Here is a 24,160-nt window from a genome sequence, read left to right as displayed (position 1 = left end):
CTATAAGCTTTTTAACTGATGAGACAGTCTCGGCTCTGATGCAGCCCGGCTTTTAGCTTTGTCTGTGCGCCATGCCAAACCAAGGTGGGCGAGGCCATGAACTCATGGGTGGAAGTAGACACGGTGCTTTTCCTGGTGCATGCACTTACAATTTAGAGAGACCTATAGAATTTCACAAAAAACAAGAAAAAGTGGATTTTAGCAGAAGAATACCTTTAAAGCTGCAGCCTCTGCTGTTTGTTGCACTATTTAAGGTGGAATGTGAAAGTTAGCTAGTTAGGAAGCTACTAAAACTAACTACTAGCGATTTGTTTAAGCTTGTTATAAAAAAATGGCCATAAAACATTGAAACCACATATTAAACTATAGTGATTCTCAGTAAACCAGTACTTCTCATAGCCCTCCTTTTTAAATATGTCTCTGAAAAATCCCTGTTTGAGGGGATTAGAGCCTTTACACTTCCCCCTACAGCCTAACAAGAATCGTGAACACCCAAAGCTCTAGGTGTGCATACGCAAAACTGAGGGGTAAGGGCTTAGTGGTAGGGCAAAAGGGTGAAACGGGATTGGTCCCTGGCATGGCAGTGTATACTGGCCCTAACCTGTTTTACGCTACTGAGAAAAGTCGTAATATTTTCAGACAAGTGTACTAAGAGGTGATGTAATGGTCACGATCATGTCATATTCTCACCCCAACCCTTAATCTCATTATTCTATTATTATTTATATACTCACTCTTCTAAAAAGTGCTGCTGAGGGCCGATAATGGAACCTGGTCTGCAGACACGGATCCATGCGATGGCTTCAGCCGCAGTGAACCGGTAGTGCTTCATCAAGTAGCAGCCAATCAGAGTGCCCGTCCGGCCCAAACCCGCTGCACACAACACAAAACCAAAAACATTAAAACAGGCGTCTTCTCCAAAATCTGCAAACAGACAAATACTTCCCAGAAAATGACGCTCTGACATTTCAAAAGTTCAAACTGTGCATCTGCGTGCAATCTGTTAACAGTCTCTGATTACAGCTGTTGAGAGCTGTGCTTCTGACTAATTGGAAAATTTCGATCGTGTTGATGTCATTGTTGGGCAAATGAGGAATGCCACAGTAAAAAGTAAAAAGAGTGAAATTAATTCCAGAATGAATGTCAGATGTTCTTACAATACAGATTATAATTCATAAAAAAAAGACACCCTGTTTCAAACCATCAAAATTTTAATAAAATGGCAATCTTCTGTGCATACACATTATACTACAACAGTGTTAATCTGAGCTAAAAGTGTCGCCATGTGGGTCAGCTAGACCTCACTCTTTCTGTACTTAATCTGTAGATTAGAGCAGGGACAAAGAGAGACAGAAAGATAGAGAAAGAGTTTTCTTTATTTTCATGACAAGGCATTAAAACTATGAATAAACACATGTGGAGTTTTGTACAAAGGGGCCAACAAGTGCTAAACACCTCTGGGTACTTCTTCCTTCAAGACTGTTGGAAAACCATTTCAGGTGACCACCTCTCGAAGCTCATTGAGAGAATGAGGCCAAGAGTGTGCAAAGCAGTAATCAGAGCAAAGGGTGGCTATTTTGAAGAAACTAGAATATTAAAAAAAAAATTTTAGTTACTTCAGCTTTTTTTGTTAAGTGCATAAAACTCCACGTGTTCATTCATAGTTCTGATGCCTTCAGTTGAAATTAACCATGTAAATAGTCATAAAATGACTAAATTGACAAAATTTATCTAAAGAAAAGACTTCTACTGGACAAAAATGTTTTAGGGAAGAAAATGGGGAAAAATGTTCAACATAGAAACTGTTGTTTCCCACGGTCTTTTAATAAATCCTGCAATATGTTTGCTTTTGATCTTGCTCTAAAATATAATTTTAAAAAAGAAAAGATTTCTACTTTTAATACTTAGAGTTATCTGTTTCTGTGTGTTAGAAATGCTTTGTAAATTTATTTATTTTTTAATATATTTCTGCTTTTCAGTTTTCAGTTTGTTTGTTTGTCCTTGAAAGGCCTGGCTGTTTGCTGCCAAATTTTCCACACTGGATTTTGTACCATTTCCTGTAATTGACTGGACCGGAAGAGCTTAATACCAAAAATAAAGAGGAAAATTATTTATTTATTTTATTTAAACTTGAATTAAATAGTTTGGCACCTTGTCAGCATTGATATGCTGTACGCTGTTTTGTAATCATTTAAAAAAATATGACATTCTAATGATGGACGATAATTGATGGTACCTTAATTCATGCCTGGAACTAGTACAAACTAGCTCTCTCAACTACTGTGTTTAAATTGAGAAATTCTCATTTTATATTAGATTAGCTTTTACTATGTCATTAAAACAGTACAAATACAAGCAAATTAAGCATCTAAGCAGTGGTGCAAAGAAGCAAACATATAGATATCAAAGCAAATACATAAACATGATGAGGCAGAACGAACAGATCAGCTGAACCAACATCGCCACCATGTGGCCAAATCTGTCATGGCTGTTTATGGCTTGAGGTCAGCAGCTGAAGAGAAAGTGAGTGAGTGAGCGAGCGACTGAGTGCACATGCTTACCCTTGCAGTGGACAGCCACAGCACCGTCAGTGCTCTCGCAGATATGCAGAAAGCGGCGCGTGATGACGTCACTCGGCGTGCTGCCGTCCACAAAGAAAAGGTCGTAATGGTCGAAGCCGGCGTCCGTGAAGCGCTTGGCATCGTAGATCTTCTTATTGAGGCGGATGATGGTGGTGACATTGTGCTTGCGAAAGTAGGGGAAATAAGCCTCAGGGGCGTGGAGAGGGTAGCCTGGAACACACAGAGGACAAAATGAACAATTCATCTTCAGGAAAAGTATAAAAATATCACCTAAATTCATTTAGCTCAGAGTTCTCCTGGTATAAGGGATTTTTAAGGGCATGCAGTGGATGAAGAACACAACTTTTCTAATTTGATTGGATAACAACAGTTGCTAAAGAGACACACAGTGAGCTACCAGTTTATTAGGACTGAAAATTGAGTATATTCCTCTAATGCAAGTAGGTACATGGCAGAACCCTGTGCCTATTGACACAGTACTAAAAACTCTGTACTAGAACACTCACAGTACTGGAACTTTTCAAAACGGACATGCACTATACATCCCATATCTGCAACTCATACACACTTTAATTCCCCATAAAACTGTAAATTTTGAGAATTGTATGCACTCATTCACTTCACCAGCCTTAAGCTATTATACCATATTTGCACTACTGTTATACAGGTTCTGTTTATACTTGTACTGTCATCCCATCTTAATCACCCTTCCATCACTATTGCACTATTGTCTTCTGTCTTAAATATGTCTATTTGTTTATTTTACATATAGTGTCTCACATTCTTTTTATTATATATTATATATCTTATTTTCACCCCCCATCATTATTGCACTATTGTCTTCTGTCTCACATATGTCTACTGTATCCTTATTGTATTGTACATATACTGTCTCCCATTTTTTTATATCATATATCTATTTTCTGTACTTGCTGTAATTTTTGGGAAGGAGAGTAACGTAATTTCAATTCTCTGTATGTCCTGTACATATGCAGTATTGACCATTAAACTACTTGACTTGACTTGATTATATAAAACTGGCTTGAACAGTACCAGTTCAAAGTTTGGAAATAAGTGTTTTCTGCATTGTAGATTAACAAGAGCGTGCAATACATTTATTGTCCTCTTAATGTGTTTGAGAGCATCAGTTGTGTTGAGTTGTGAATTGGTATACAGTTGGTATACAGTGAAGAGCCCCATTTGAATAATGGTCTGATCCATATTATGGCAAATACTACTCAACTAACTAAAGAAAAAAATATTTTAAGAAATTTAGATCAGTCAATCGGGGGAAAAAAAAAATCAAAAGTTTAAAAGTAACCTAAAGTGCAGTCACAAAAACCATAAAAAAAAATATTTTGATGAAACGGTCTCTCATCAGGAGTTCCTTTCCTCCCCAGGAAAGAAACACCCAGAGTTACCACTGTTGCACAGGATCAATTCATCAGAGTTACCAGCCTGAGAAACTGCTTAGTTAATTTAACAGCAGCCTAGGTAAGAGCACCTAAATGCACCACCTGCTCCATCTAGTGGTGAGCATGAGATAAGGCATATTAAACAAATAAGGCAAATCCAGTTAGTATAAAACAACAACATGCACATGAAGCATTTACAGCATGATACAGCTCTTTCAGAGACTTCTGAGACTATAAACATTTTTTTTATTATTATAGTTAACCTTCTAGAGCATGCTGGTGTGTTTTAGTTACTTTTTATTTCCCAATTTTAATTAACTTATTAACTTTAATCATCTTTTTTATTGCCCCACATTTTACACTTATTACACTACATTTTTAAGTTTTTGTTTTCAATAATTTTGTTGTGGTCTGTAGTACAAAGAAATGCTCTGTGAGACTTTTTTATATTTTAGGCTTTTCCTGATTCATTCGTTTTTATTCGTCTATTTTCTTTTAGTGGCTAACACAGGCAATGGAGGTAGAAGAACAGTTTAACATGAAGCATGCCGTGTTAAAACGACCATGTGAAGCTCACCGTTTTCTACTTTACTCTTTGGGTGTGGTCCGCTGAACGCCAGGAACTTTCCAGGGACGATCCAGTTAAAGTCTCCGTTTTCCACACGCTGAGAAAGAGAGAGAGACAAAGACATAGAGACTGAGATTTTTAACACCACTTCATTGTAACCAAAGCCATGATAAATAAGCAAATAAACAAAAAAATGACAAAAAAAAGACCACCACACTGCTTTAAAATATTATATATACAAAAAATATTGTCATTTATAGCATTTATTTGCAGAAAATGAGAAATGGCTGAAACAACTAAAAAGATGCAGAGCTTTCAGACCTCAAATTTCATATTATAAAGAGTTCAGAATCAATATTTGGTAGAATAACCCTGGTTTGTAATCACAGTTTCCATGCATCATGGCATGTTTTCCTCCACCAGTCTTTCACACTGCTTTTGGATAACTGTATGCCACTCCTGGTGCAATAATTGAAGCAGTTCTGTTTGGTTTGATGGCTTGTGATCATCCATCTTCCTCTTGATTATATTCCAGAGGTTTTTAATTTGGTAAATAATTATGCAGGTCTGGGATCAGACAGTCTGGAAACAGTTTAAAGCTCTGTATCAGAGCAGTGGACTGAATCGGGTTATGGTTATGTAAGGGGGTTTGAAAACTGCTGAATGGGATTGTGGGGAGACTCCCTGCTGTTCGTCTATTGAGTGAAACCGGACGTGTGTCGTGGGTGCAGACACGCAATTTCTGGACACCGCTGTGGTTTTAGGCCTGTGCCCTCCAACATTTCAGGGCTAAAGGACACAGTAGTGCTTACTGAAGTGCTGCAGACTGTGCTAGATCTGCAGTTTCAGAGCTCTGCTGCGGTTTTAAGTTTGTGAGCTTTAACTATTTAGGGACACCATCAAACCTTTAAAACTAGGGTGTTCATTTACCTTCTGAGCAATTATTTAAAAAAAAATCTGCATACAGTATTGTTTGAAAATTGTATGAAATTATTTAGTGTCCAAAAACATGTTAAACCAGAATATGTTTATGTATTTTAGTTTCTTCAAAGTAGCACATCTTGATTAGATGACAGCTTTTGCATAGCTGAGGTAGATTTGACTGGAATTTAAGTTTTCAGTTAACAGCTGTGCTGAACTTGTCAAGAGTTAAGTACATGAATTTCTTGTCTCATAACATCAGTTGTAAAGTTGTGAAGAGGTAGAGTTGGTAAACAGTAAATAGTTCTGTTTGAGTAATGTTCTAATCCATATTACGGCAAGAACTACTCAACTAGGTTAAGGGGGGGAAAAATCTGAAAGTGAATCTGAAAAATGTTAAGAACTTTGAAAGTATCCTCGAGTGTTGTTGCAAAGACCATCAAAAACTTCATGATGAAACTGGCTCTCATCAGGACCCTCCAGGAAAAGAAGACCAAGAGTTACCTCTGTTGCACAGGATTTTCTTTTCCTGAAGTCTTGGCACTCGGCACAGTGCTGGTTAAACCAGCGGACCCAAATGGCAGATCTTTAACTAATCTAATGGGTGGGGCTCTAATAGTGGTTGGCCGGTGAGTGGAGGTGCCAGGGCGGTTCTATGCAAATTTCCTTGAGCCAATTATACGGCTAATAAAAGCATATGGTTCCTAAAACCAAACTCTTTCAACTAATTCAAAGAAAACAGGTAAGTTTAGAGGAGGACTTAAGACCAAGAATACAATAGGTGAGTTTTGCATAATGCATTCCCTTTAAGGAGAAGAAAACTGTGATTAATCGATTGTAAACGGTCATATTCTGCCATTGTTATCAAAGCAAGAACTCAACATTCATATCACAATCACTGATGTTAGAGGTAACAAGCCGCAAACCACAGCATGCCCTGAAACCATGACTGACAAATGACATATTTAGAATTGTTGCTGGGTTTCAATTGTGTGCATGTGTGTGTTACCTCATAGTGCTCGTACTCAGTCACATCAAACGTCTCAAAGTTCAGGAAGCCATGCTGCTGGGCCTGAAACAAAACACACACAATTAAAATATCACACCTTTCAGCATATTTATTTATTTATTTGACATGTTCTGATAAACTAAGCCTGACTACTGAAAAAAAAAAGACATTAAACTACTGTACATTTTTATTCACAGTTATATTTTCTCTAGGGTGCCATTTTACTCCTAGCCCTTTAAGAAAGAGCACAGTACATGCTTGCAGCACACAACAGAAAATCAGATTAACAGGGCGTTTATCTAAAACGGCAGAACCACACCTACATTTTCATTTTTTTACTACAAGCTACATGCAGATAAAGTTCACATCCTGACCTGCATTACAACAGCTGTGTGACTAAACAGAGATGCCAAGATAAACACAGATATACTTGCGACCATTACTGAGACTGATCTGCTAATGTGTGCACACAGCTCATCTAGTCCCTGTGGAAAAGTACTGCCAATACAATAGGATTGTCAGAAGCAGATAAACATGGACCTATTGACACCATGCTTTATGCTAGCTATGGACTAGGGGGATATAAAGCACCCAAGTATTGTGTTGCCTGGAATGATAATGGAGCTCCATCCAGGACTTTTGGGATGAGCTGGGAGAGTTGATTTTTTTTTCAGGACATTAGAGACCGTTACTAGAACACAAAAACAGGAACAGCTCTCTTCAAATACCCTTGATTTCATAAGGAACAATGAATGAAAGGGCGTCCTAATACTTTAATCCATATACTGTACAGGTGCTGGTCAACGAATTAGAATAATTTGAAATAGTGCAATCATGAAATTCTTTGAATGCATTTTTTGTGCAGAAAGCAAATCAGGTGTTCACCGCACCTGTCCTACTCGTTAGACTAATCACAGAACTCGTTACCTGGAAAAAAATTAGCTCAGCTGAGCTTTCCAAAAGGCCCATTTAGGCCATTTAACTGTGACACTGTTGTTTCATTGAATTAGAATAATGGAGAAACCGTTTCATTGAATTAGAATAAATGCTCGAATTTTTGTTTTCTGTGAAGAGTGTTCACTGTGCAGTATAAAGTCAGGGTTGAGTAGAATTTCTAAGTTGTAAAATCAATCATGGGTAAGCAGCGCGACCTCTCAACCGGAATAGTGGCTCAAATTCAAGCCCTTCGCCAACAAGGATTGACCCAAACTAAAATTGCTGAGCAGCTCGGCATCAGCCAGTCTTCCGTCTGCAAAGCTCTCAAGAAAAACTGCAGCAAGCGCACCAACTGTTCCGGCGTCCGAAAAACTTCTGCTCGCGACAACAAGCAGCTGAGAAAGATCGCAGTCAGCAACCGGTTCAAGTCCACTTCCGAGCTCACCGACTTGTGGAACAAGCAGACCGGCGCTGACGTCTCCAGATCAACCACTTACCGTCGTCTGCGCGAACTCGGCTTCAAATCTCTCGTTCCAGCAGTAATACCGATGCTGAACAAGAAACAAATGGAGAAACGGCTGAAGTGGGCCAAAGAACATGGCGAGTGGACTGCTGAAGACTGGCAGAAAGTGGTCTTCAGTGACGAATCACGCTTCTGCATCTCCTTCGGTGACCAAGGTCCTCGTGTCTGGCGTCGTGGTGGCGAAACCTACAACCATGAGTGCGTGAAAAGATCCGTCAAGTTTCCCCAGAGCGTTTTGGTCTGGGGATGCATGTCCGCTCGAGGTGTAGGGAAACTCTGCTTCCTCAAGAAGACTGTCAATGCTGCCGTATATCAAGATGTTCTGGAAACGTTCCTGATTCCGACTGTTGAGGAACAGTTCGGCGAAGAAGACTTCATATTTCAACAGGATCTTGCACCGGCTCATGCGGCAAAGTCGACCAAAGATTGGTTCACTAAAAACAGCTTGAAGTTTTGGCATGGCCGGCTAACTCGCCTGACCTCAATGTCATTGAAAACCTTTGGGCCATCGTCAAGCGGAAAATTCGCGACAGAAAGCCTACTACGCTGGACCAACTGAAGCAGAACATCGCCACTGCCTGGGAAGCTGTGAGTGCGGAAACTTGCGACAAGCTGGTCAAATCGATGCCGCGGAGACTTCAGGCAGTCATACAAGCCAAGGGGGCAGCCACAAAATACTGAGAAAGTGATGATTGTAATTATAATAAAAATTATTCTAATTCAATGAAACGGTTTCTCCATTATTCTAATTCAATAAAACAACAGTGTCACAGTTAAATGGCCTAAATGGGCCTTTTGGAAAGCTCAGCTGAGCAAATGTTTTTCCAGGTAACGAGTTCTGTGATTAGTCTAACGAGTAGGACAGGTGCGGTGAACACCTGATTTGCTTTCTGCACAAAAAATGCATTCAAAGAATTTCATGATTGCACTATTTCAAATTATTCTAATTCGTTGACCAGCACCTGTAGTTTAACGTATTTGAAAACTATGTGAAATGACTACAACACACAAAATTAACACCTGCTATTTAAATACAAAAATTCAAAACTATTTAAAAACTAATATTGCCAACTAAAAATGCATGACGATATCGGTATCATATTATTGGAATTTGACGGTATACTTTAATCAGAATTGATTTATATCCAAACCTAAACCTATTTATTTTTTCTATAATTTGGAGGGCCAATTACCCAAACCCCTATCATATAAACTCCCCTACCATTAGTAACACCTCAATACATTAGATGCACATGAAACCATCCACCGCCAGCACACTTAGAGGAAGGTGCAGCACAGCTGTATATCCCCATCACTAGTAATGCCACAACACCAGGAGGGTGCACAGACTAGCACATGCCTCCTTCGACACATGTATATTCAGCCACCGCCTCTTTTCAAACTACTGCTGATGCAGCATTGCCAAGTAGCATCACAGTGCACTCAGAGGAAAGCACAACGACTGGGTTCCTATACATCAGCTCACAGACGCCTTGTGCTGATTGACATCACCCTTGGGAATGATGAGGAGAGAGAGCTACCCACCCAGAGAGAGCAAGGCCAACTGTGCTCTCTCTCAGGGCTCCAGCAGCTGATGGCAAGCTGCATGACCAGGATTCGAACCAGCAATCTCCCAGTCCATTGGCCTTGCTCTAACTGGTCATAGACCACTCTGTGCCCCAAACAAAGTAATTTTACCATGCAAACGAAAGGAACCATGGTTCATTAGATAGGGACAGGGAACATCTTTTGGTTGGACAAAATGGTTCGGACTGCAGTTGGCAGCCCCTTTCACACCTGCTATTTTGGTTCAGACCAAACAATTCAGGCGTGAAAGCCCCCTAACAGATGCAAGTGCCATAATGAAAAAATACCATAACCCACCCCGGATAGAAAGAGCAGTGCAAGCTGCAAGTTATCAAGTACGCCAATCACTGTGAAAAAAACAAACTGATTAAAATGCCTTAACTCACTATAACTTCACTATAGATTGCTGCACATGCACATTTAGAATGCCCATGCATTGTGATAGCATAGGCTGACAGTGCACTCACACTGGCAAGCGACTAGTCCCCTGTGTCATCCCAAGTTTGTCTGTTGTGAGTGTGTACGTGTGGGATTTCACACTGTCGTGTTTATTGGCATGGCCAGTTAGCATGGATGCTAATGCAACAAGCTACCTGTTGAGTCATGCAATACTTTCATTCACAATTAAATTTTCCTTTAAACTTCCAAAGACTATGGTAGGCCACATATGTGAACAGTTTTACATGTTATTTTTTTCATGCTATTAAAAATTGGCTCAGATATATTGTTTTCAATAATACTGTGCATTATCGTCATCATCAAAATTACAGAACATATTGAGATACTGTCCATAGATCCAGTGCTTCTAAAGCTCCACATGAGGAGCATCTTTAAGTTAATGTGTTCATTTAGGTGTAAGCTAGCATAGCTTGGAATATTCTGTACTCTACACTGGTTGTTAAACAGTTCTATGTTCTATAATTGGTCAACATCCCATGGTCTGATCCATCCCTCATTCTGTGACTCATTTCATGATTCAGGTTTTGTTTATAGCATTGGTATCAATCACAATAAAACAACTACTTCAGTCTCCACCCACAGTAGTGTGATAGAATCTGTAGCTCTGTAGTAAGAAGAGGAAAGGGGTCAAACACCTCGGCCCTGCACAGATATCCCTAAAGGCAGCCAGTGGATGACTCATGGGTTAAGTGAGGCTAGCAGGCTAATGACATCGATTAGTGTGGAGACTGCAGATGGGGATGAATGGACACAGAGAACGAGCTTTTAAAGAGACGGCTCAGCTAAAAATGCTACCATGTGTAATAAGCAAAGGCAAATAAACACCAATCTATTTACTGTACTGTGAAAATGTTTTATTTCCATTAGAATTAAATTAGCAATAAAACCACATACTCTCATAGAATAAGCACAAATCCCATTCATATAAGAGGTAAAGGGGTTTTACAATACTGTGTTTGTTAAAGTGTATCCAATGCTTTCCTTATAGAAGAAGAGTCTGGTTCTCACCCCTTGTTTTCAAGGGTAGGTGTACAAAAAAGAAATGAGATTGAGCCTTACTGTATGTATTTATGTTTTCCTGCATCTGTTCTAAAGTGATCTGTAGTTTTCTTTTAGTAAAAACACTCTTATTATTGCTAATAATAAAAATGACTTCTGTACAGAACTGTTAATCACATATTGCAACACCACTCCCTCTTCTCCGGCTCTCCCAGCTTGTACTGGTTATGTAATCGTTCTCTGGTGCTGGGTCTGGTGCAAGTCTAATGGACTTGGCCCTGCTGTTCTCCTCGCTCCAGTGGTAATTGGACTAAGAGCTTACAGAGGGAGGCCACCAGTGCGGTATGAATGAGAGAGGGGCTTTTCTTAATTACAGTACACATGCTCTAAATCCCAGTCTGTACTGCTGCTGCTGCTACTACTACTCCTATCACTATGCTCCAGTCTCCCCAAGCAACCTCGCCCCCTCAACCAAGCACTGCTTAGCCATAACATAGTCATAACTACTAACAATTGAAATAAAAAGCACTGATAATGATGTGGATCCAATGTTACATTTCAAGGGATGGAACTATTACAAAATCCTGTGTGTAGGGAGAAGTGAACAGTCAGTTGTGAACATCAATATATTGAAGCAGAGCAAATGAGTGTAAGCTTAAATATCTGGTGCATTTTTACAAGAACCAAACTACAACTGATGCTTTTTTGAGGGGTCTTAAGGTGTGTTCCCAGCATGCGGTGGTCAGGTTAGCACAAGGATTCTCCAAGAAAGAAACTGTTGGAAATAACATTCATGGCACTCACCTGGTCCAAAGACTGAACCAAAGCCCATGTTTTTGTCTGCCATATTTCTCACACTATATCTATAAGGCACACCTAAAATCCTTTAATTTTCCCAAACATCTGCAGTGCGCCTTATAATCTGGTGCGCCTTATGTATGAATTATACCTGTCAGGTTGTAAGGAGCATTAAAGCCACTCTGCAGAAGTGCAGCGTTAGAAAGGAGTTTTAGTGAAGTTTCTCCAGCACCAAGACTGAAGCAGCATTAGCATTGTCCGCTAACCGCTGTGCTGGCTCTTTTGCCTTTTAGAGCGGAGTGTGTCAGATTGTAGACCGTGTGTTTACCGTGTTAACAGATACTGCACAGAATCCTTTAATTCAGGTTCATAAATAAGGATTAATCTACAGTTACAGTAGATATGGAAGTCACAAGCATAAGCATTCGCACTCATACTGCTGCGCATGCGCGTGGTAATGGGGGGAAAAGTGGACCTGACTACCCAGGGCCAGAGTAGGGAGAGGGGCCCATGAAATCCTGATTTTTCTTTTCGTTTACATTCCTTGTGTACTGGCATGAATAGGGGGCCACTGATATTGAGAGTGTACAGGTCCCAGAATTTGCTGCTACGCCTCTGCTGATGTGTGCCACATGCATGTGTATGCATGACCAGATATTGGCAAAAGACCAGTACTTTTTCTTCTTCTATTGTTTAGTGGATGACCGTAGCTTTCCTAGACATTCTGTAATCGGTCTTAAAGTCCACTTTCTATCTAACCATGGATCAGTTGATCTAGAGGAGACCACCTCTTTGGTCCAGACCATGGTGTGTGGCACCTTTTACACCTGTTATTTTGGTTCAGACCAAACTGAAAAGTCTGAAAGCTCAGACTGAACAAGGTAGGTGTGAAAACATCCTAAGTGCCAGATACCAGAGGACACAATAAGATGTATTTGTGGAGTCCATGCATAAACAAGTAAGTGCCACAAAGTTTTGGTGCCAGGAAGGAGCATGAACAAAATGTATTTTTTAATCATTGTGCTCAACTGAATAACCATTAAAAAAACTACATTTTCAAACCTGATAAGCCACCTGCTGGGTCACAATTAGTGCTTAACCATGTAGTAAGGGAAAGCTGAATTCTTAGAGGCATTGAAGGCTTTGAATGTTTTATTAAAAATGTGCTTTTTAAATTGGTGACAATAGTGATGTCCTGCCGTTGCATTCCATTGAACTAATTACAGGGGCAGGTCTGCTAATAGACTGTTTATTAAAGCTGGAGATAAAGCATTATTACTACCAACACCATAGCTGTGAAGGAGAGAGAGACCAGAGAAAGATTTGAACAGCAGAATGGAAAAGGCCTGTTGTCTGCTTGCAGTTCTAAGACTGGTATGTTTTAATAAAGCCAGGAAAGAGGAGGTAGATCGGAGGGAAAAGGGGGGGCTGTTTATATTGAAGAGCAGGGATTAAAGTTTCTCAGGAGTCATGAAGAGCTCTCAGAAGACTCTCCATGGACGAAGCGAGGGATGGAAAGGAATGTGTGGAGGAATGCTTTGGCGTTCCCTTCTGACAGACGCTGAACGAGTCCTTCCTGTGCTGCAAGATCTGCTCATATGAAACTGATGAGGCTGTCTGGGTGGAACTTGTACATAGAAACCACACGAGGGGAAACACATGCCTTGGACAAAAACACACAGCGTTTGACTCCAGAGTGGTGGCAGTGTTTAGTCACTTAAGGGGAAATTGGCAGAGTTCATTAATATTACTATTATATCAACTTTCATTTCCTTAATGAGCATAGAAATTCTGTGTTGTCATTCTTTTTTCCAGCAGGGCTTTAGAAGACTTAGCTTCTGATTAAGTATGGGCTATTTGTGGCTCACAAGCCTCCCAATCAGAGGCTGCTCAGTTCAATTCCTGTCTGGGTTTTCTCAAGATGGTGATGGCTCAGCCAGAAGAAAACCATCATTTTTGATGACAGGGTCATAGGTTCAAATAGCTGGGTTTGAAAAGCTTTCATAGCTGTGCCTTAAGAAAGGACCTTAATGTTTAAAAAGGTATTGAATAATCTAAAAACAATGCATTAAAACAATGTGATGTCTAAAACAATGTATGAGGTTTTGGGACACCTCATTCATTGTTTCATCTGAAAAAAGGAAGTTAAACCTTCTTTTGTTGGAGTAAATATCTCTATTGTTCAGGGAAGTCTTTTTACTAAATTGTTTGTAACATTGCTGTGAGGATTTGCTTACACTAAATGACCAGAGTGTTGGTAAATGATCACCACCCACCCCATTCATTCCCAACTCCCCAAAAACTCATCCAAAACACTATTAGCTAGAGAACCATCATCATTGCCGAAAACACAGTTCCACTGCTTACCTTTCGATAAGGGGTCTCAAACTCAAATTGAAGTTTAAACTTCAAGTAAAGTAGCTCTCCCAAAGGAAGGTTTGATACCCATGGTTTAGATTGTGGCAGATGATGCATTTATTTAATTTTTCAAAGTGTATATTTACCATAAATGTATTTATTTAACAAAAAAAACCTCTGTAATTCAAGTGTTTAGAACATGTTTGAGAAAAAAAAAATTAATTTCAACTGTGACATCTGCTGTTTTAGTATAATTGAGACCACTGGCACGGTGACAAACGCTGTCATTTATAGTCAGTCTAGCTTCAATATGCTGCAACACGACTGAAGAAATAATTACTTTCAGTTCAAATTTTCTTTTCTCAGGGGAAATAAACCAAATATAAAAACTGTATGAAGCACCACTTTCTTTCACCTCGAATCTTTCTTCTAAAATCTAATGTCTCCGAGAGAGAGGGAGACTAACATCACAAATGTTCTGAAAACAAATTAAAGTAGTTAAGTTAACATGTTAAGTGATCCGAGATGTTCCTTTCTGATTCTTAAAAAAGCAGATTTATGCATTAGGATTCTGAATACACAAAAATATAATTAAATTAATTCAAGACAGGGGTTGTTAACTCACTTGTGTGTGTGTCTGAGGCTGTTTGTGCTGTTGTGAGTGGACCTGTAATGTCATGGCTGGTTAGCATGTTAGCAAGCTACCTATGGAGCTATCCACTACTTTTTTCAAAGCTTGATTTTCCTCCAGATTGCACTGTATTAACGCAAAAAATGCATCATATAAAACAGAAGCAAAATAAGTGATTATTATCCTTCCTGCTATGTTCAGAAGCACTCTGCTGAAGATATGAACAAACAGCAGCAGTAATCAAATGTCCAAAGAACAGAAGCAGAAGAAGGTCGCTATATAATGCTAGTAAGTCAGCATACCAAAAGTAATACACTATCTGAGGAGCTCCTGCTGCTGTTTCTCAGTGTATGAGTGTTTTTATTTAAGTAAAATAGGAAAACAACAGCAAACAGCAATTATTCACTCAGAAAAGAGACTAATAGAATTGCTCAATCGATCCACAGTTTAGAAAAAAAAAAGTCAACACAACGCAATTCAGCATGTGGCAGCTCTGTCCATTAAAATGAGTAGAATGTGTCGAGGCTTAAATGCTAGTGGACAAGTACAATTTGAGTAATGCTAAATACGCTTAATCTACTTTTTTTTATATGCAGAAAATCTATAGATACTGTCATTATCCATTTCACTAAATCAGACTGCTTTTAACAATCAAAGAAAAAAGGTGTGTGACAAAATATTGATATCGCTATATCATATGGTTTTAATGGCGATACATTATCATTATTTTTTTAAAACAATGTATTTCTAATATGTTAATGAATCATTATTCCAGCAGCATAAATAGTTTTAAAAGGAAATAATACTGATTATAATTATTGATATTGCAATGTTTTCTGGAAAAAATATATCATGCACACAAAATAATTATTGTGACAGGCCTAAATGTACATAACTCCTGGTATTTGATTATCCAGGAGTATTTTTATTCTCTTCAGTAACACAGATGCTGTGGCGTATTGTCTTGTAATATGTTAAGTATCACAGAATCATAGTATTATGAGATCATTGTTATCATGGGCAACATATTGTGATAATATTGTACATAAAATGCTCGGTGATTCAGGGTAAAAAGGTTTAATGACCCCTGCTGTAGGTGATCCGTCACTATTACCACTGCAAGGTTTAGTCAGTATTCTGTAAAGAGTATTTAATCATTTATGTTGCTATAAAAGAAGATTTTTGTGTGTCAATGAATGCCTGCTTTCTTCTTTCTGCTGCACTTACCTTTCTGATTCCCTGCAGACAGTCAAGAATGGTCAGGTTGTACATGCAATTTCCGAAAGACGCGTCCCTGAAAGAAAAGAGAAACATAATTGAGAATCTGTAAAATCAGAACTGACAGTAATTGAATGAGAAAAAGGGCACAATAACTACTGCTGTGTTTTCATTCAGTTCAGCAGTCAGAGGTCACAGGTTTGTTTCTGTAGATTCTCATTTCCCCCGCAGGACCGAAACAGAACAGATAGCCTGGCCTCGTGTGCACTAAAGAGAAAAGGACTATAAATAGAGCAGCGCTGCGTGAGGGTTCACACATCTGACCCAGCAGTTCAACCACACGCTTAGCTTTTAAAGAAAGTAACCCAGCACTCACCCACCAGCAGGAAAATGGGCCACAGGGCCAGATACTCAGACACAGACGTGAATAAGAGAGGAAGGTAGAAAGAGAGAGAGACATAGAAAGAAAAAAAAAAAAAAAGAAATGGTAAAGAAAAATGTTCTGTATTGTAGATTAATACTAAATTCATTAAAACTAAGTAATGGCTTTCAGTTAACAGCTGTGCCGGATTCAAGTCAAAAGTTAATTATTTGAATGTACTGGTATACAGTAAATAGCCCTATTTAAATAGTGTCCTAATTCATTTTATGGCAGAAACTACGCTAGTTTGCCATCAGCTGCCAGAGCCTTGAAAGAGCACAATTGGTCTTGCTCTCTCTCTCTCTCTCTGGGTGGGTATATGGTGCTCTCTCCCCACATCACTTCAAAGGGTGATGTCAATCAGCACAAGGCTTCTGTGAGCTGATGTATCAGAACCGAGTCTGCTGTGGATGGTCTGCTGTGGAGTGTGCTGTGATGCTACTCGGCAATACTGCATCAGCAGCAGTTTGAAAACAGATGGCAGGTGGCTGACTTCAAATGTATCGAAGAAGGCATGTGCTAGTCTTCACCCTCCTTGTTTTGTGGCATCAGTAATGATGGGGGATATACAGCTGAGTAGCAGCTGAATGGGTGGGACAATTGGCCAGATAAATTGGGAGAAAAAGAGTAGATAATTATATAAAAAAAAATAATACAAATACAAATAGGCGTTAGTCAATCCCATAAATTTTAAAAACCTTTAAAGGAGCCCACAAGTCCAGTCACAAAGACCATCAAAAGCTTGATGATGAAACTGGATCTCATCAGGACTGCCCCAGGAAAGGAAGACCAAGAGTGACCTCTGTTTGAGATACAATTGAGATTTGACAATTCGTGGTTTAGAGAAAGAAAAAAAAAACAGTAAGTCAAGTTTATTTACCTTTATTCTGCAAAGAAACACAGAGGATCACATGTTTATTCACTTTGTTAGAACTTCTCGTGCACTAGTGGACAACTGATGTACGAATATTACAACAGTAGTGATAAAAAAAAAAGCACAACAAGTTGAACTGCAGGGTTTTAAAACGCAACACAAATCACAGTGCTGAGGAGCTCCAAATATAACTTATATTCACAAACGAGGAGCTGCAATTGTGGCTAAAGGAGCTAAATAAATAATTAAAACAGACATTTTATTGAGGGAATCCAAAACCAAAACCTCCTAACTGAGGGAAAGGGCCCAGTTTTTAAGCTTTTGTAAGTTGGGCGTGCTCGTGAGGTTTACCTGCTACAGAGGTAACTCTTGGCCTTTCTTTCCTAAAGCAGTCCTGATGAGAGCCAGTTCAATCATAACGTTGTTGATGGTCTTTGCGACTGCACTTCTTGATTTTTTTTTTTTTTTTGATTAACTGACTTTCATTTCTTAAAGTATTAGTTTTTCCTTATTAAGTTGAGTAGTTCCTGCCATAATATGGATTATAACATCTATTCACTGTATACCAACTCTACCTTTTGCTCTTAAACGCATTAAGAAGCATTCATTTATTATGTTTTTCTTCATAGTTTGGATGACTTTAATATTAATCTACAATACAGAGTATGAAACAGCTTCAGGATTATATAACACCTCACCTCCACCAAACACTGAACACAATCCCTCCGACTTCAATATGAAAAGCCAATGTCTGTGTAATCTTCCCGAAGAATTACAACCCTGACTACTGGGAATATTACACAACACGACTTGCACCATTTTAAGACTATTGCAGATGGCCTTTCGCATATTTCAGAGAAAAGATTTGTCATATACACAAAACCAAATCCTTTTCTTTCAGTCAGAAGCATCACAGGAATCTGTGTGTAAACAACAAAGGTGTGAACACTCGTGCTCACGTGTAAGAATGCACGCAGCCCCGCCTCCGACCGAACTGACCAAACAAGGAGCCACACGCCCATGTGTTACGCAAGCTGGAGCACACAGCTGATCAGCTAATGCACAGATACAAATCTAGCGCTCTGGAAAAAAGCTTTAGATAAACATCCCCACAGTTCAGAGCTCAAACAGGGATACGGGGATTTAGCATCAGTGATAGATTCATTTCTGTAGGATCAAGTGCCAAAGCTTAAGCCCACAATACAGAATGAAAATGAGGAGACAAGAACAATGGAGAACAATGGAGATATTTCTGTGAACTGTCACAGTGCAGGATTATAGTGTGTAGAAGGCGAACAAAATGAAGCATAAGAATGAATACTTGGACTACGTTGACAGTTTACCCCAATTTTACCCCACCCCAAGCCTAATTTTCTCAACAAATCTGATGTTTGATTTAACCATCTTCCTAAATGTGACTTATCAATCGCGCTACATTCATACTGACGTGAAGCAACAATAATGCAAATCGCCTTTGGAGGGCGTGTCACTTATAAAAGAAAGCATGGTTCTCTGCCCAAAACAAGTGTGGGTAGAGTTGTTGTCAGAAACTATGTCCATGTAACAAACTGTGCTTATTTTTATCTACTGCCTTCAACCAATGCTTTCATATCATTTTTCTTCCTATGTATAGGTGCAGTATATAGGGTTTCTAATCACTGTGCTCAGACAGGCACATATCAGCTTTGAAAGATGCCTGTGATTACTTTATCTACAATGGAGCCAGCAATATTAGTATATACAGCTCATTTAAACACACATTAAAATGATTAAAGACTTTTAAAGGTCAGTAGCCCATCAATATCAGTAACGATTCCATCCACATTACTCTAGGCTTCCTTCCTAAGACTTATAGGACATCCTGTGTTAGCTTAGCTTTAGCAGTGTCTCCATTTTCTCATTTTCTCAGCCCGTGGGTGTGGTTTTTGTGGTCTCAAAGACCCTTATGCAGGTCAATGACACAACACTGCCACCAGTCTTCAGAGAAAATGGTGGGAGACTAGAAGAAAGTAAGTAAGTCATTTAGGAGGTAAGTAATCAAGTAAGAACGTAAGAAAGAAAGTAGGTAAGGAAGGACCCAAGTATAAACGCAAGTTAGTACGGATGTTAGAAAGTAACAGGAAGGCAAGAAGGAAGGAAGGAAAGAAGGACATAAGTAAAAAAGTAAGTAAGTAAGTAAAAACTTAATATGAATTAAAGGAAGGAAGGAAGGAAGGAAGGAAAGAAAAAAGGAAGGAAGGAAATAAGGAAGTAACTAAGGAAGAAATTAAATAATAAAGAAAGAAAGTAATTTCCAAATGAATGAATGAACCAAAGAAGGAATCCAGGTATACATGAATCAATAAAGGAATATATTAATGAATAAATAAATTAATAAATGAATGAATTAATTAATGAATAAATGGCTGGGATTAGATTTGAGAACCAAACTATGATGGTTATAAAGGATTGGGGCAAAACATCTTCAAAACATCAGGCCGCTGTAGTGGTCAGTGCCTACCAAAAGTACGATTATTGGTCATGAAGGTCCAATTTTACTTACAGGGTCTGAATTTGGATCTCCTGCTAACGTTAGTCTTGGTGCCAGATATTACAGGACATCTTCAGGACATGTCTTGTGGAGAGAATTCCTCGACTGGTCAGAAGTGATTTTTATGTTGTGGCTGATCGATCGTCAATTCAACATTTCTGTCTGACTGAAGCCTGTTTATGTGATTTATGACACTGTGTCAGACTGATTGTATCTGCAGTGTACACAGTGTTCCTATCCGGACAGTCACTCTGTCTCATCACTGGACACCCCCTCCCACCCCTTTACTGGAGAGACAGGACTGCACACAGGGCTGGGTGACATCATGTGGAAGCGGTGGAGAGGAATCAGGAAACAATGAGTAACAGAGCAGGCTGGGTCCGGCGAGTTCTCAGTGTCCTAACTCAGAACAGAAAGTGGGAAAAGAAAGAAGAGAGGGAAGAGTAGAACCCCTGAACTACAACCCACCCACATACTCTGGGGAAAGGGTGTGGGGCTCATCCCTTGAGACTATGAAAGAACATCTGCGGCTCGTGGACCTGATTGTTATATTTTCACTTTCACAAGAAAATCTTGTGAGAAAACGAACTTTAAATGTTAAATAAACATGCAGTGATTCACCCGATCAAAAGTGTCTATTGGACTGAGACAAAAATTTAATTCAAACAATGACTGGGAAATCCATCCAAAACAATCTATCTATCTATGTATCCATTAAAGTATCTATCCATCCATGCAAATATCTATCAAAGTATCTATAATTCATCCGAATATCCATCAAAGTATCTATCATCTATATCTCCATCCACATATCCATCAATACATCCATCCAAATATCCTTCCATGTACATATCCAATTGAACATCCATCCAAATATCCAACCATCCATATATCCATTCAAATATCCAACCATCCATATATCCATCCAAATGTCCAATCATCCATCCAAATACCCAACCAAATATCTATTCAAATATTTAAACATCCTTATATCCATCCGAATAGCCAACAATCCATTCAAATATCCATCCAAATATTCAACCATGCATCCAAGTATCTAATTAAATATCCTTCCAAATATCCAACCATCCATATATTCATCCGAATATTCCACCAACCACCCAAATAATCATCCATTTCTACCTATTCAGTTATAAGGAGTCATACAGAGTTAGTCTGGTTTGGCAATAAGGCACAATGTACATTAAAATAAATATAAACTATTCAGTCATAAGGTTTCAGAGCTACAAACGTTCTCATGAAAAGTCTACGCAAGTGGTAAAACACTTTTCAGAGACTGAAGCTAATGACTAGCGCATAAACACTTCTTGGTCATGTTGGCCCAGTGGTTACACCATCCCTGCCGGATTTCCACCACTTTCCCTGCTGTGTCGTGCCAAACAGTGAGCAGCTTGAGATCTCTCTCTCTAGTCTTACATAAGAGCTGTGCTGAGCCAAGTCCCGGAGCCTTACTGCTGCAGATTAGAGCTTTCTTACACAGCCACGCCTCTCCTCTCCCCGTCAGCTACTGGCCCAGGAACGCACCATACAAGTCCAGCACAGGGTCCTGAACTAATGCGCCCTGCTGTCATCCTTCAACAAAAACAAGAACTCGCAGGTTAGCATACTTCAGTCGTCAGGCTAAAAATAAACTCATGAGAGACAATAGAGCGTACAGGCGTTCCTGCTGTCTCCTTTTATTACTCAATGTGTGAGAATGATTATGAACTATTACGTCAGGTTCTGAAGTTTCCACACACGTGTTCTCTGTGAAATTTCTTACTCACATCATCAAAACCAAGGGTGCCCAAACTTTTGAATATGGCGTATACATGTATCTGCAACAAATCTGGATTTATATTTCAGATATTTGATTCTGATTCTTAATTAGTTCAGAGTGACTGCAGAGCCTTGACTGCAGTTTTCAAGTTTACAGTTACCTTGGATGATGTTTAGTATTATCCACACCTGTATAAGTTGTGAGGTGATATCTTGTAAGTGAGGCTAAACAATGGCAAGCATGCTCATAGCGAGGCAACAGGAATGACCTGTGTTTAAGAGAGGCTGGAGAACAGGTGCCAAATGAGCAGGACATTTTATGTCTGAAGTTGTGTTGGTTACTTCAACATTCCTTGATCCACAAGATGTACCGGGAATATTTGTGTGTACTGGTAATACATCATAGCAGGCATTTCCACCCACAATGGACAGTGTGGTAATGATTGTGGTAATGATCGTGATTGATAGCATCTGGCTCCAATTGTTCATGCCAACAGATAAGTGACTCTGGCATTTAAATTCAATGCATGAGGTCGGAACACTTTTTCACTGGACATAGCAAATGTCATGAAACACCCTACTAGTTCCTGTCCCATGATATCTGGCATTTCAATGCATTAAAGACAGACTTTGGTGATGCTTTAAACCTTATTTTAAATGTTCTGTTTTCACATTAAGCCACTGTGTTTAGATGCACTTTAAAATCAGATAACTGTGGAACACAAGAGACTGACAGTAATCTGATCAACATGTTTACATGGATTTGGGTAATCAGATCAAAAGGAAAAGTTTACGACTTTAAATCAGCAATTTTAGCATTTTTACTTTGCAGCCAGCCAATTAACAATGCAAATGCAAATAAGCATCGAAGTGAAATATAAATCACACATCAGATAGAAGATGAATATTATTCAAAAGCTATTATTTATATCTAAATAATTATCTAAAAGCTCATCTCACAGGTGCTGTAATAAATGCTGCTCACTCATTTCTGGCACCATGGTCTGTTTTTACACATACACATACTGAGAAATATGAGAATACTCTATTTAAGAGTTTACATGCACTGAGAAATATAAATACTATGAATACTAAAGAATATTAAGAATAATAAAGAGAGCTGCATCTTAGTATTTAGTAAAGTCCTTTTTAAAATGTTAAGTTTTTCAACCTTCTCTCTTTTTCAACCTTCACTTTGACTAAAGAAATTAGAGAATGCCATTTACATGATAACCTGAATTACAATTACTGCAGTTATCAGATAATGAACATGCATGTAAAGGCTTTCTTAACGTAAGAACAAAGTTACATGAAGGACAACTGTTTCTTCTTGCAAAATGTTCTGCCAGTTTGATGCATCACAAAGCTACCTTCCCATTTACACAACAAAAGAAAAATATGAAGTAATCCAAGATGGCTGCTCTGTTGGTAAAACAGCCTTACAATTTCCCCATTATTTCTCAACTGGATCACGGTGTGCCAATGTGTTCTTATTTCATCTTGGTGTTTCCTTAATGTTGAAACACCCTATTTATACTCATTTTTTTATCCACTGTGTATTTGCTGTGCATCTTAGCTAATATGTGTGGCTGCACTATTTACAGTGAGTCCAAGAAGTATTTGATCCCTTGCTGATTTTCTTCGTTGGCCCACTAATAAAGACATGATCATTCTATACTTTTAATGGTAGATGTATTCTTACATGGAGAGACAGAATATTAAAAAGAAAATCCAGAAAATAAATCTAAGGAATATATATTAATTGATTTGTATTTCATGGAGTGAAATAAGTATTTGATCCCTTAGTATTCATTAGCAGTTCTGGCTTTTACAGACCAGTTAGACACTCCCAATCAACTTGTTACCTGACCTGAAGCCACCTGTTCTCACTAATCACTTGTGTGAAAAACACCTGTCCACAGAATCAGACAGATCACACAGATTTCAAGTCTCCAACATGGGTAAAACCAAAGAGCTGTCACAGGACCTCAGAGTCAGAATTGTTGACCTTCACAAAGCTGGAATGGGCTACAAAAAGATTAGTAAGGTGTTGGATGTGAAAGTAACAACTATTGGTGCAATTATCAGAAAGTTTAAAGAGTATAACATGACAATCAACAGACCTCGGCCCGGTGCTCCAAAGAAGATTTCGCCTCGTGGGGTGGCAATGATGCTGAGAACGGTCAGAAATCGTCCTGCAACCACTCGGCAGGAGTTAGCAAATGACCTGAAGGCAGCTGGGACCACAGTTTGCAAGAAAACAATTGGCACCACTTTGCGCAACAATGGATTCACATCCTGCAGTGCCCGAAAGGTACCCCTGCTGAAGAGAGCACATGTGGAGGCGTGCCTCAAGTATGCCAATGATCATTTGAAAGATGAAGGTTTTGTGGTCAGACGAGACCAAAATTGAACTTTTTGGCCTCAACTCCACCCGCCATGTGTGGAGGAAGAAAAATGCTGCCTATGACCCCAAGAACACTGTGCCCACCGTCAAGCATGGAGGTGGAAGCATAATGTTTTGGGGGTGTTTCTCTGCCAAGGGTACAGGG

At 39.1% G+C, this 24,160-nt stretch overlaps 1 protein-coding gene across 8 annotated transcripts in view; it reads right to left on the bottom strand.

Annotated features, from left to right (window-relative positions):
* cdc14ab (cell division cycle 14Ab) overlaps positions 1 to 24,160 on the bottom strand; it is an 85,618-nt gene that overhangs the window by 27,449 nt on the left and 34,009 nt on the right. For all 8 annotated transcript variants that reach the window (XM_022669633.2, XM_022669639.2, XM_022669634.2 and 5 more), the window contains 5 exons: positions 16,014 to 16,080; positions 6,496 to 6,558; positions 4,575 to 4,662; positions 2,562 to 2,792; positions 735 to 873 (listed from right to left, as the gene is read on the bottom strand). In XM_022669633.2, coding sequence (XP_022525354.2) covers positions 735 to 873; positions 2,562 to 2,792; positions 4,575 to 4,662; positions 6,496 to 6,558; positions 16,014 to 16,080 — 588 coding nt within the window. The remainder of the gene's footprint in view (positions 1 to 734; positions 874 to 2,561; positions 2,793 to 4,574; positions 4,663 to 6,495; positions 6,559 to 16,013; positions 16,081 to 24,160) is intronic.

The sequence above is a fragment of the Astyanax mexicanus genome, chromosome 16, assembly GCF_023375975.1.
Source record: "Astyanax mexicanus isolate ESR-SI-001 chromosome 16, AstMex3_surface, whole genome shotgun sequence".
Classification (NCBI taxonomy): Eukaryota; Metazoa; Chordata; class Actinopteri; order Characiformes; family Acestrorhamphidae; genus Astyanax; species Astyanax mexicanus.
Note: the sequence above shows the minus strand (reverse complement) of the source record. Positions and strands in the feature narration are given on the sequence as shown.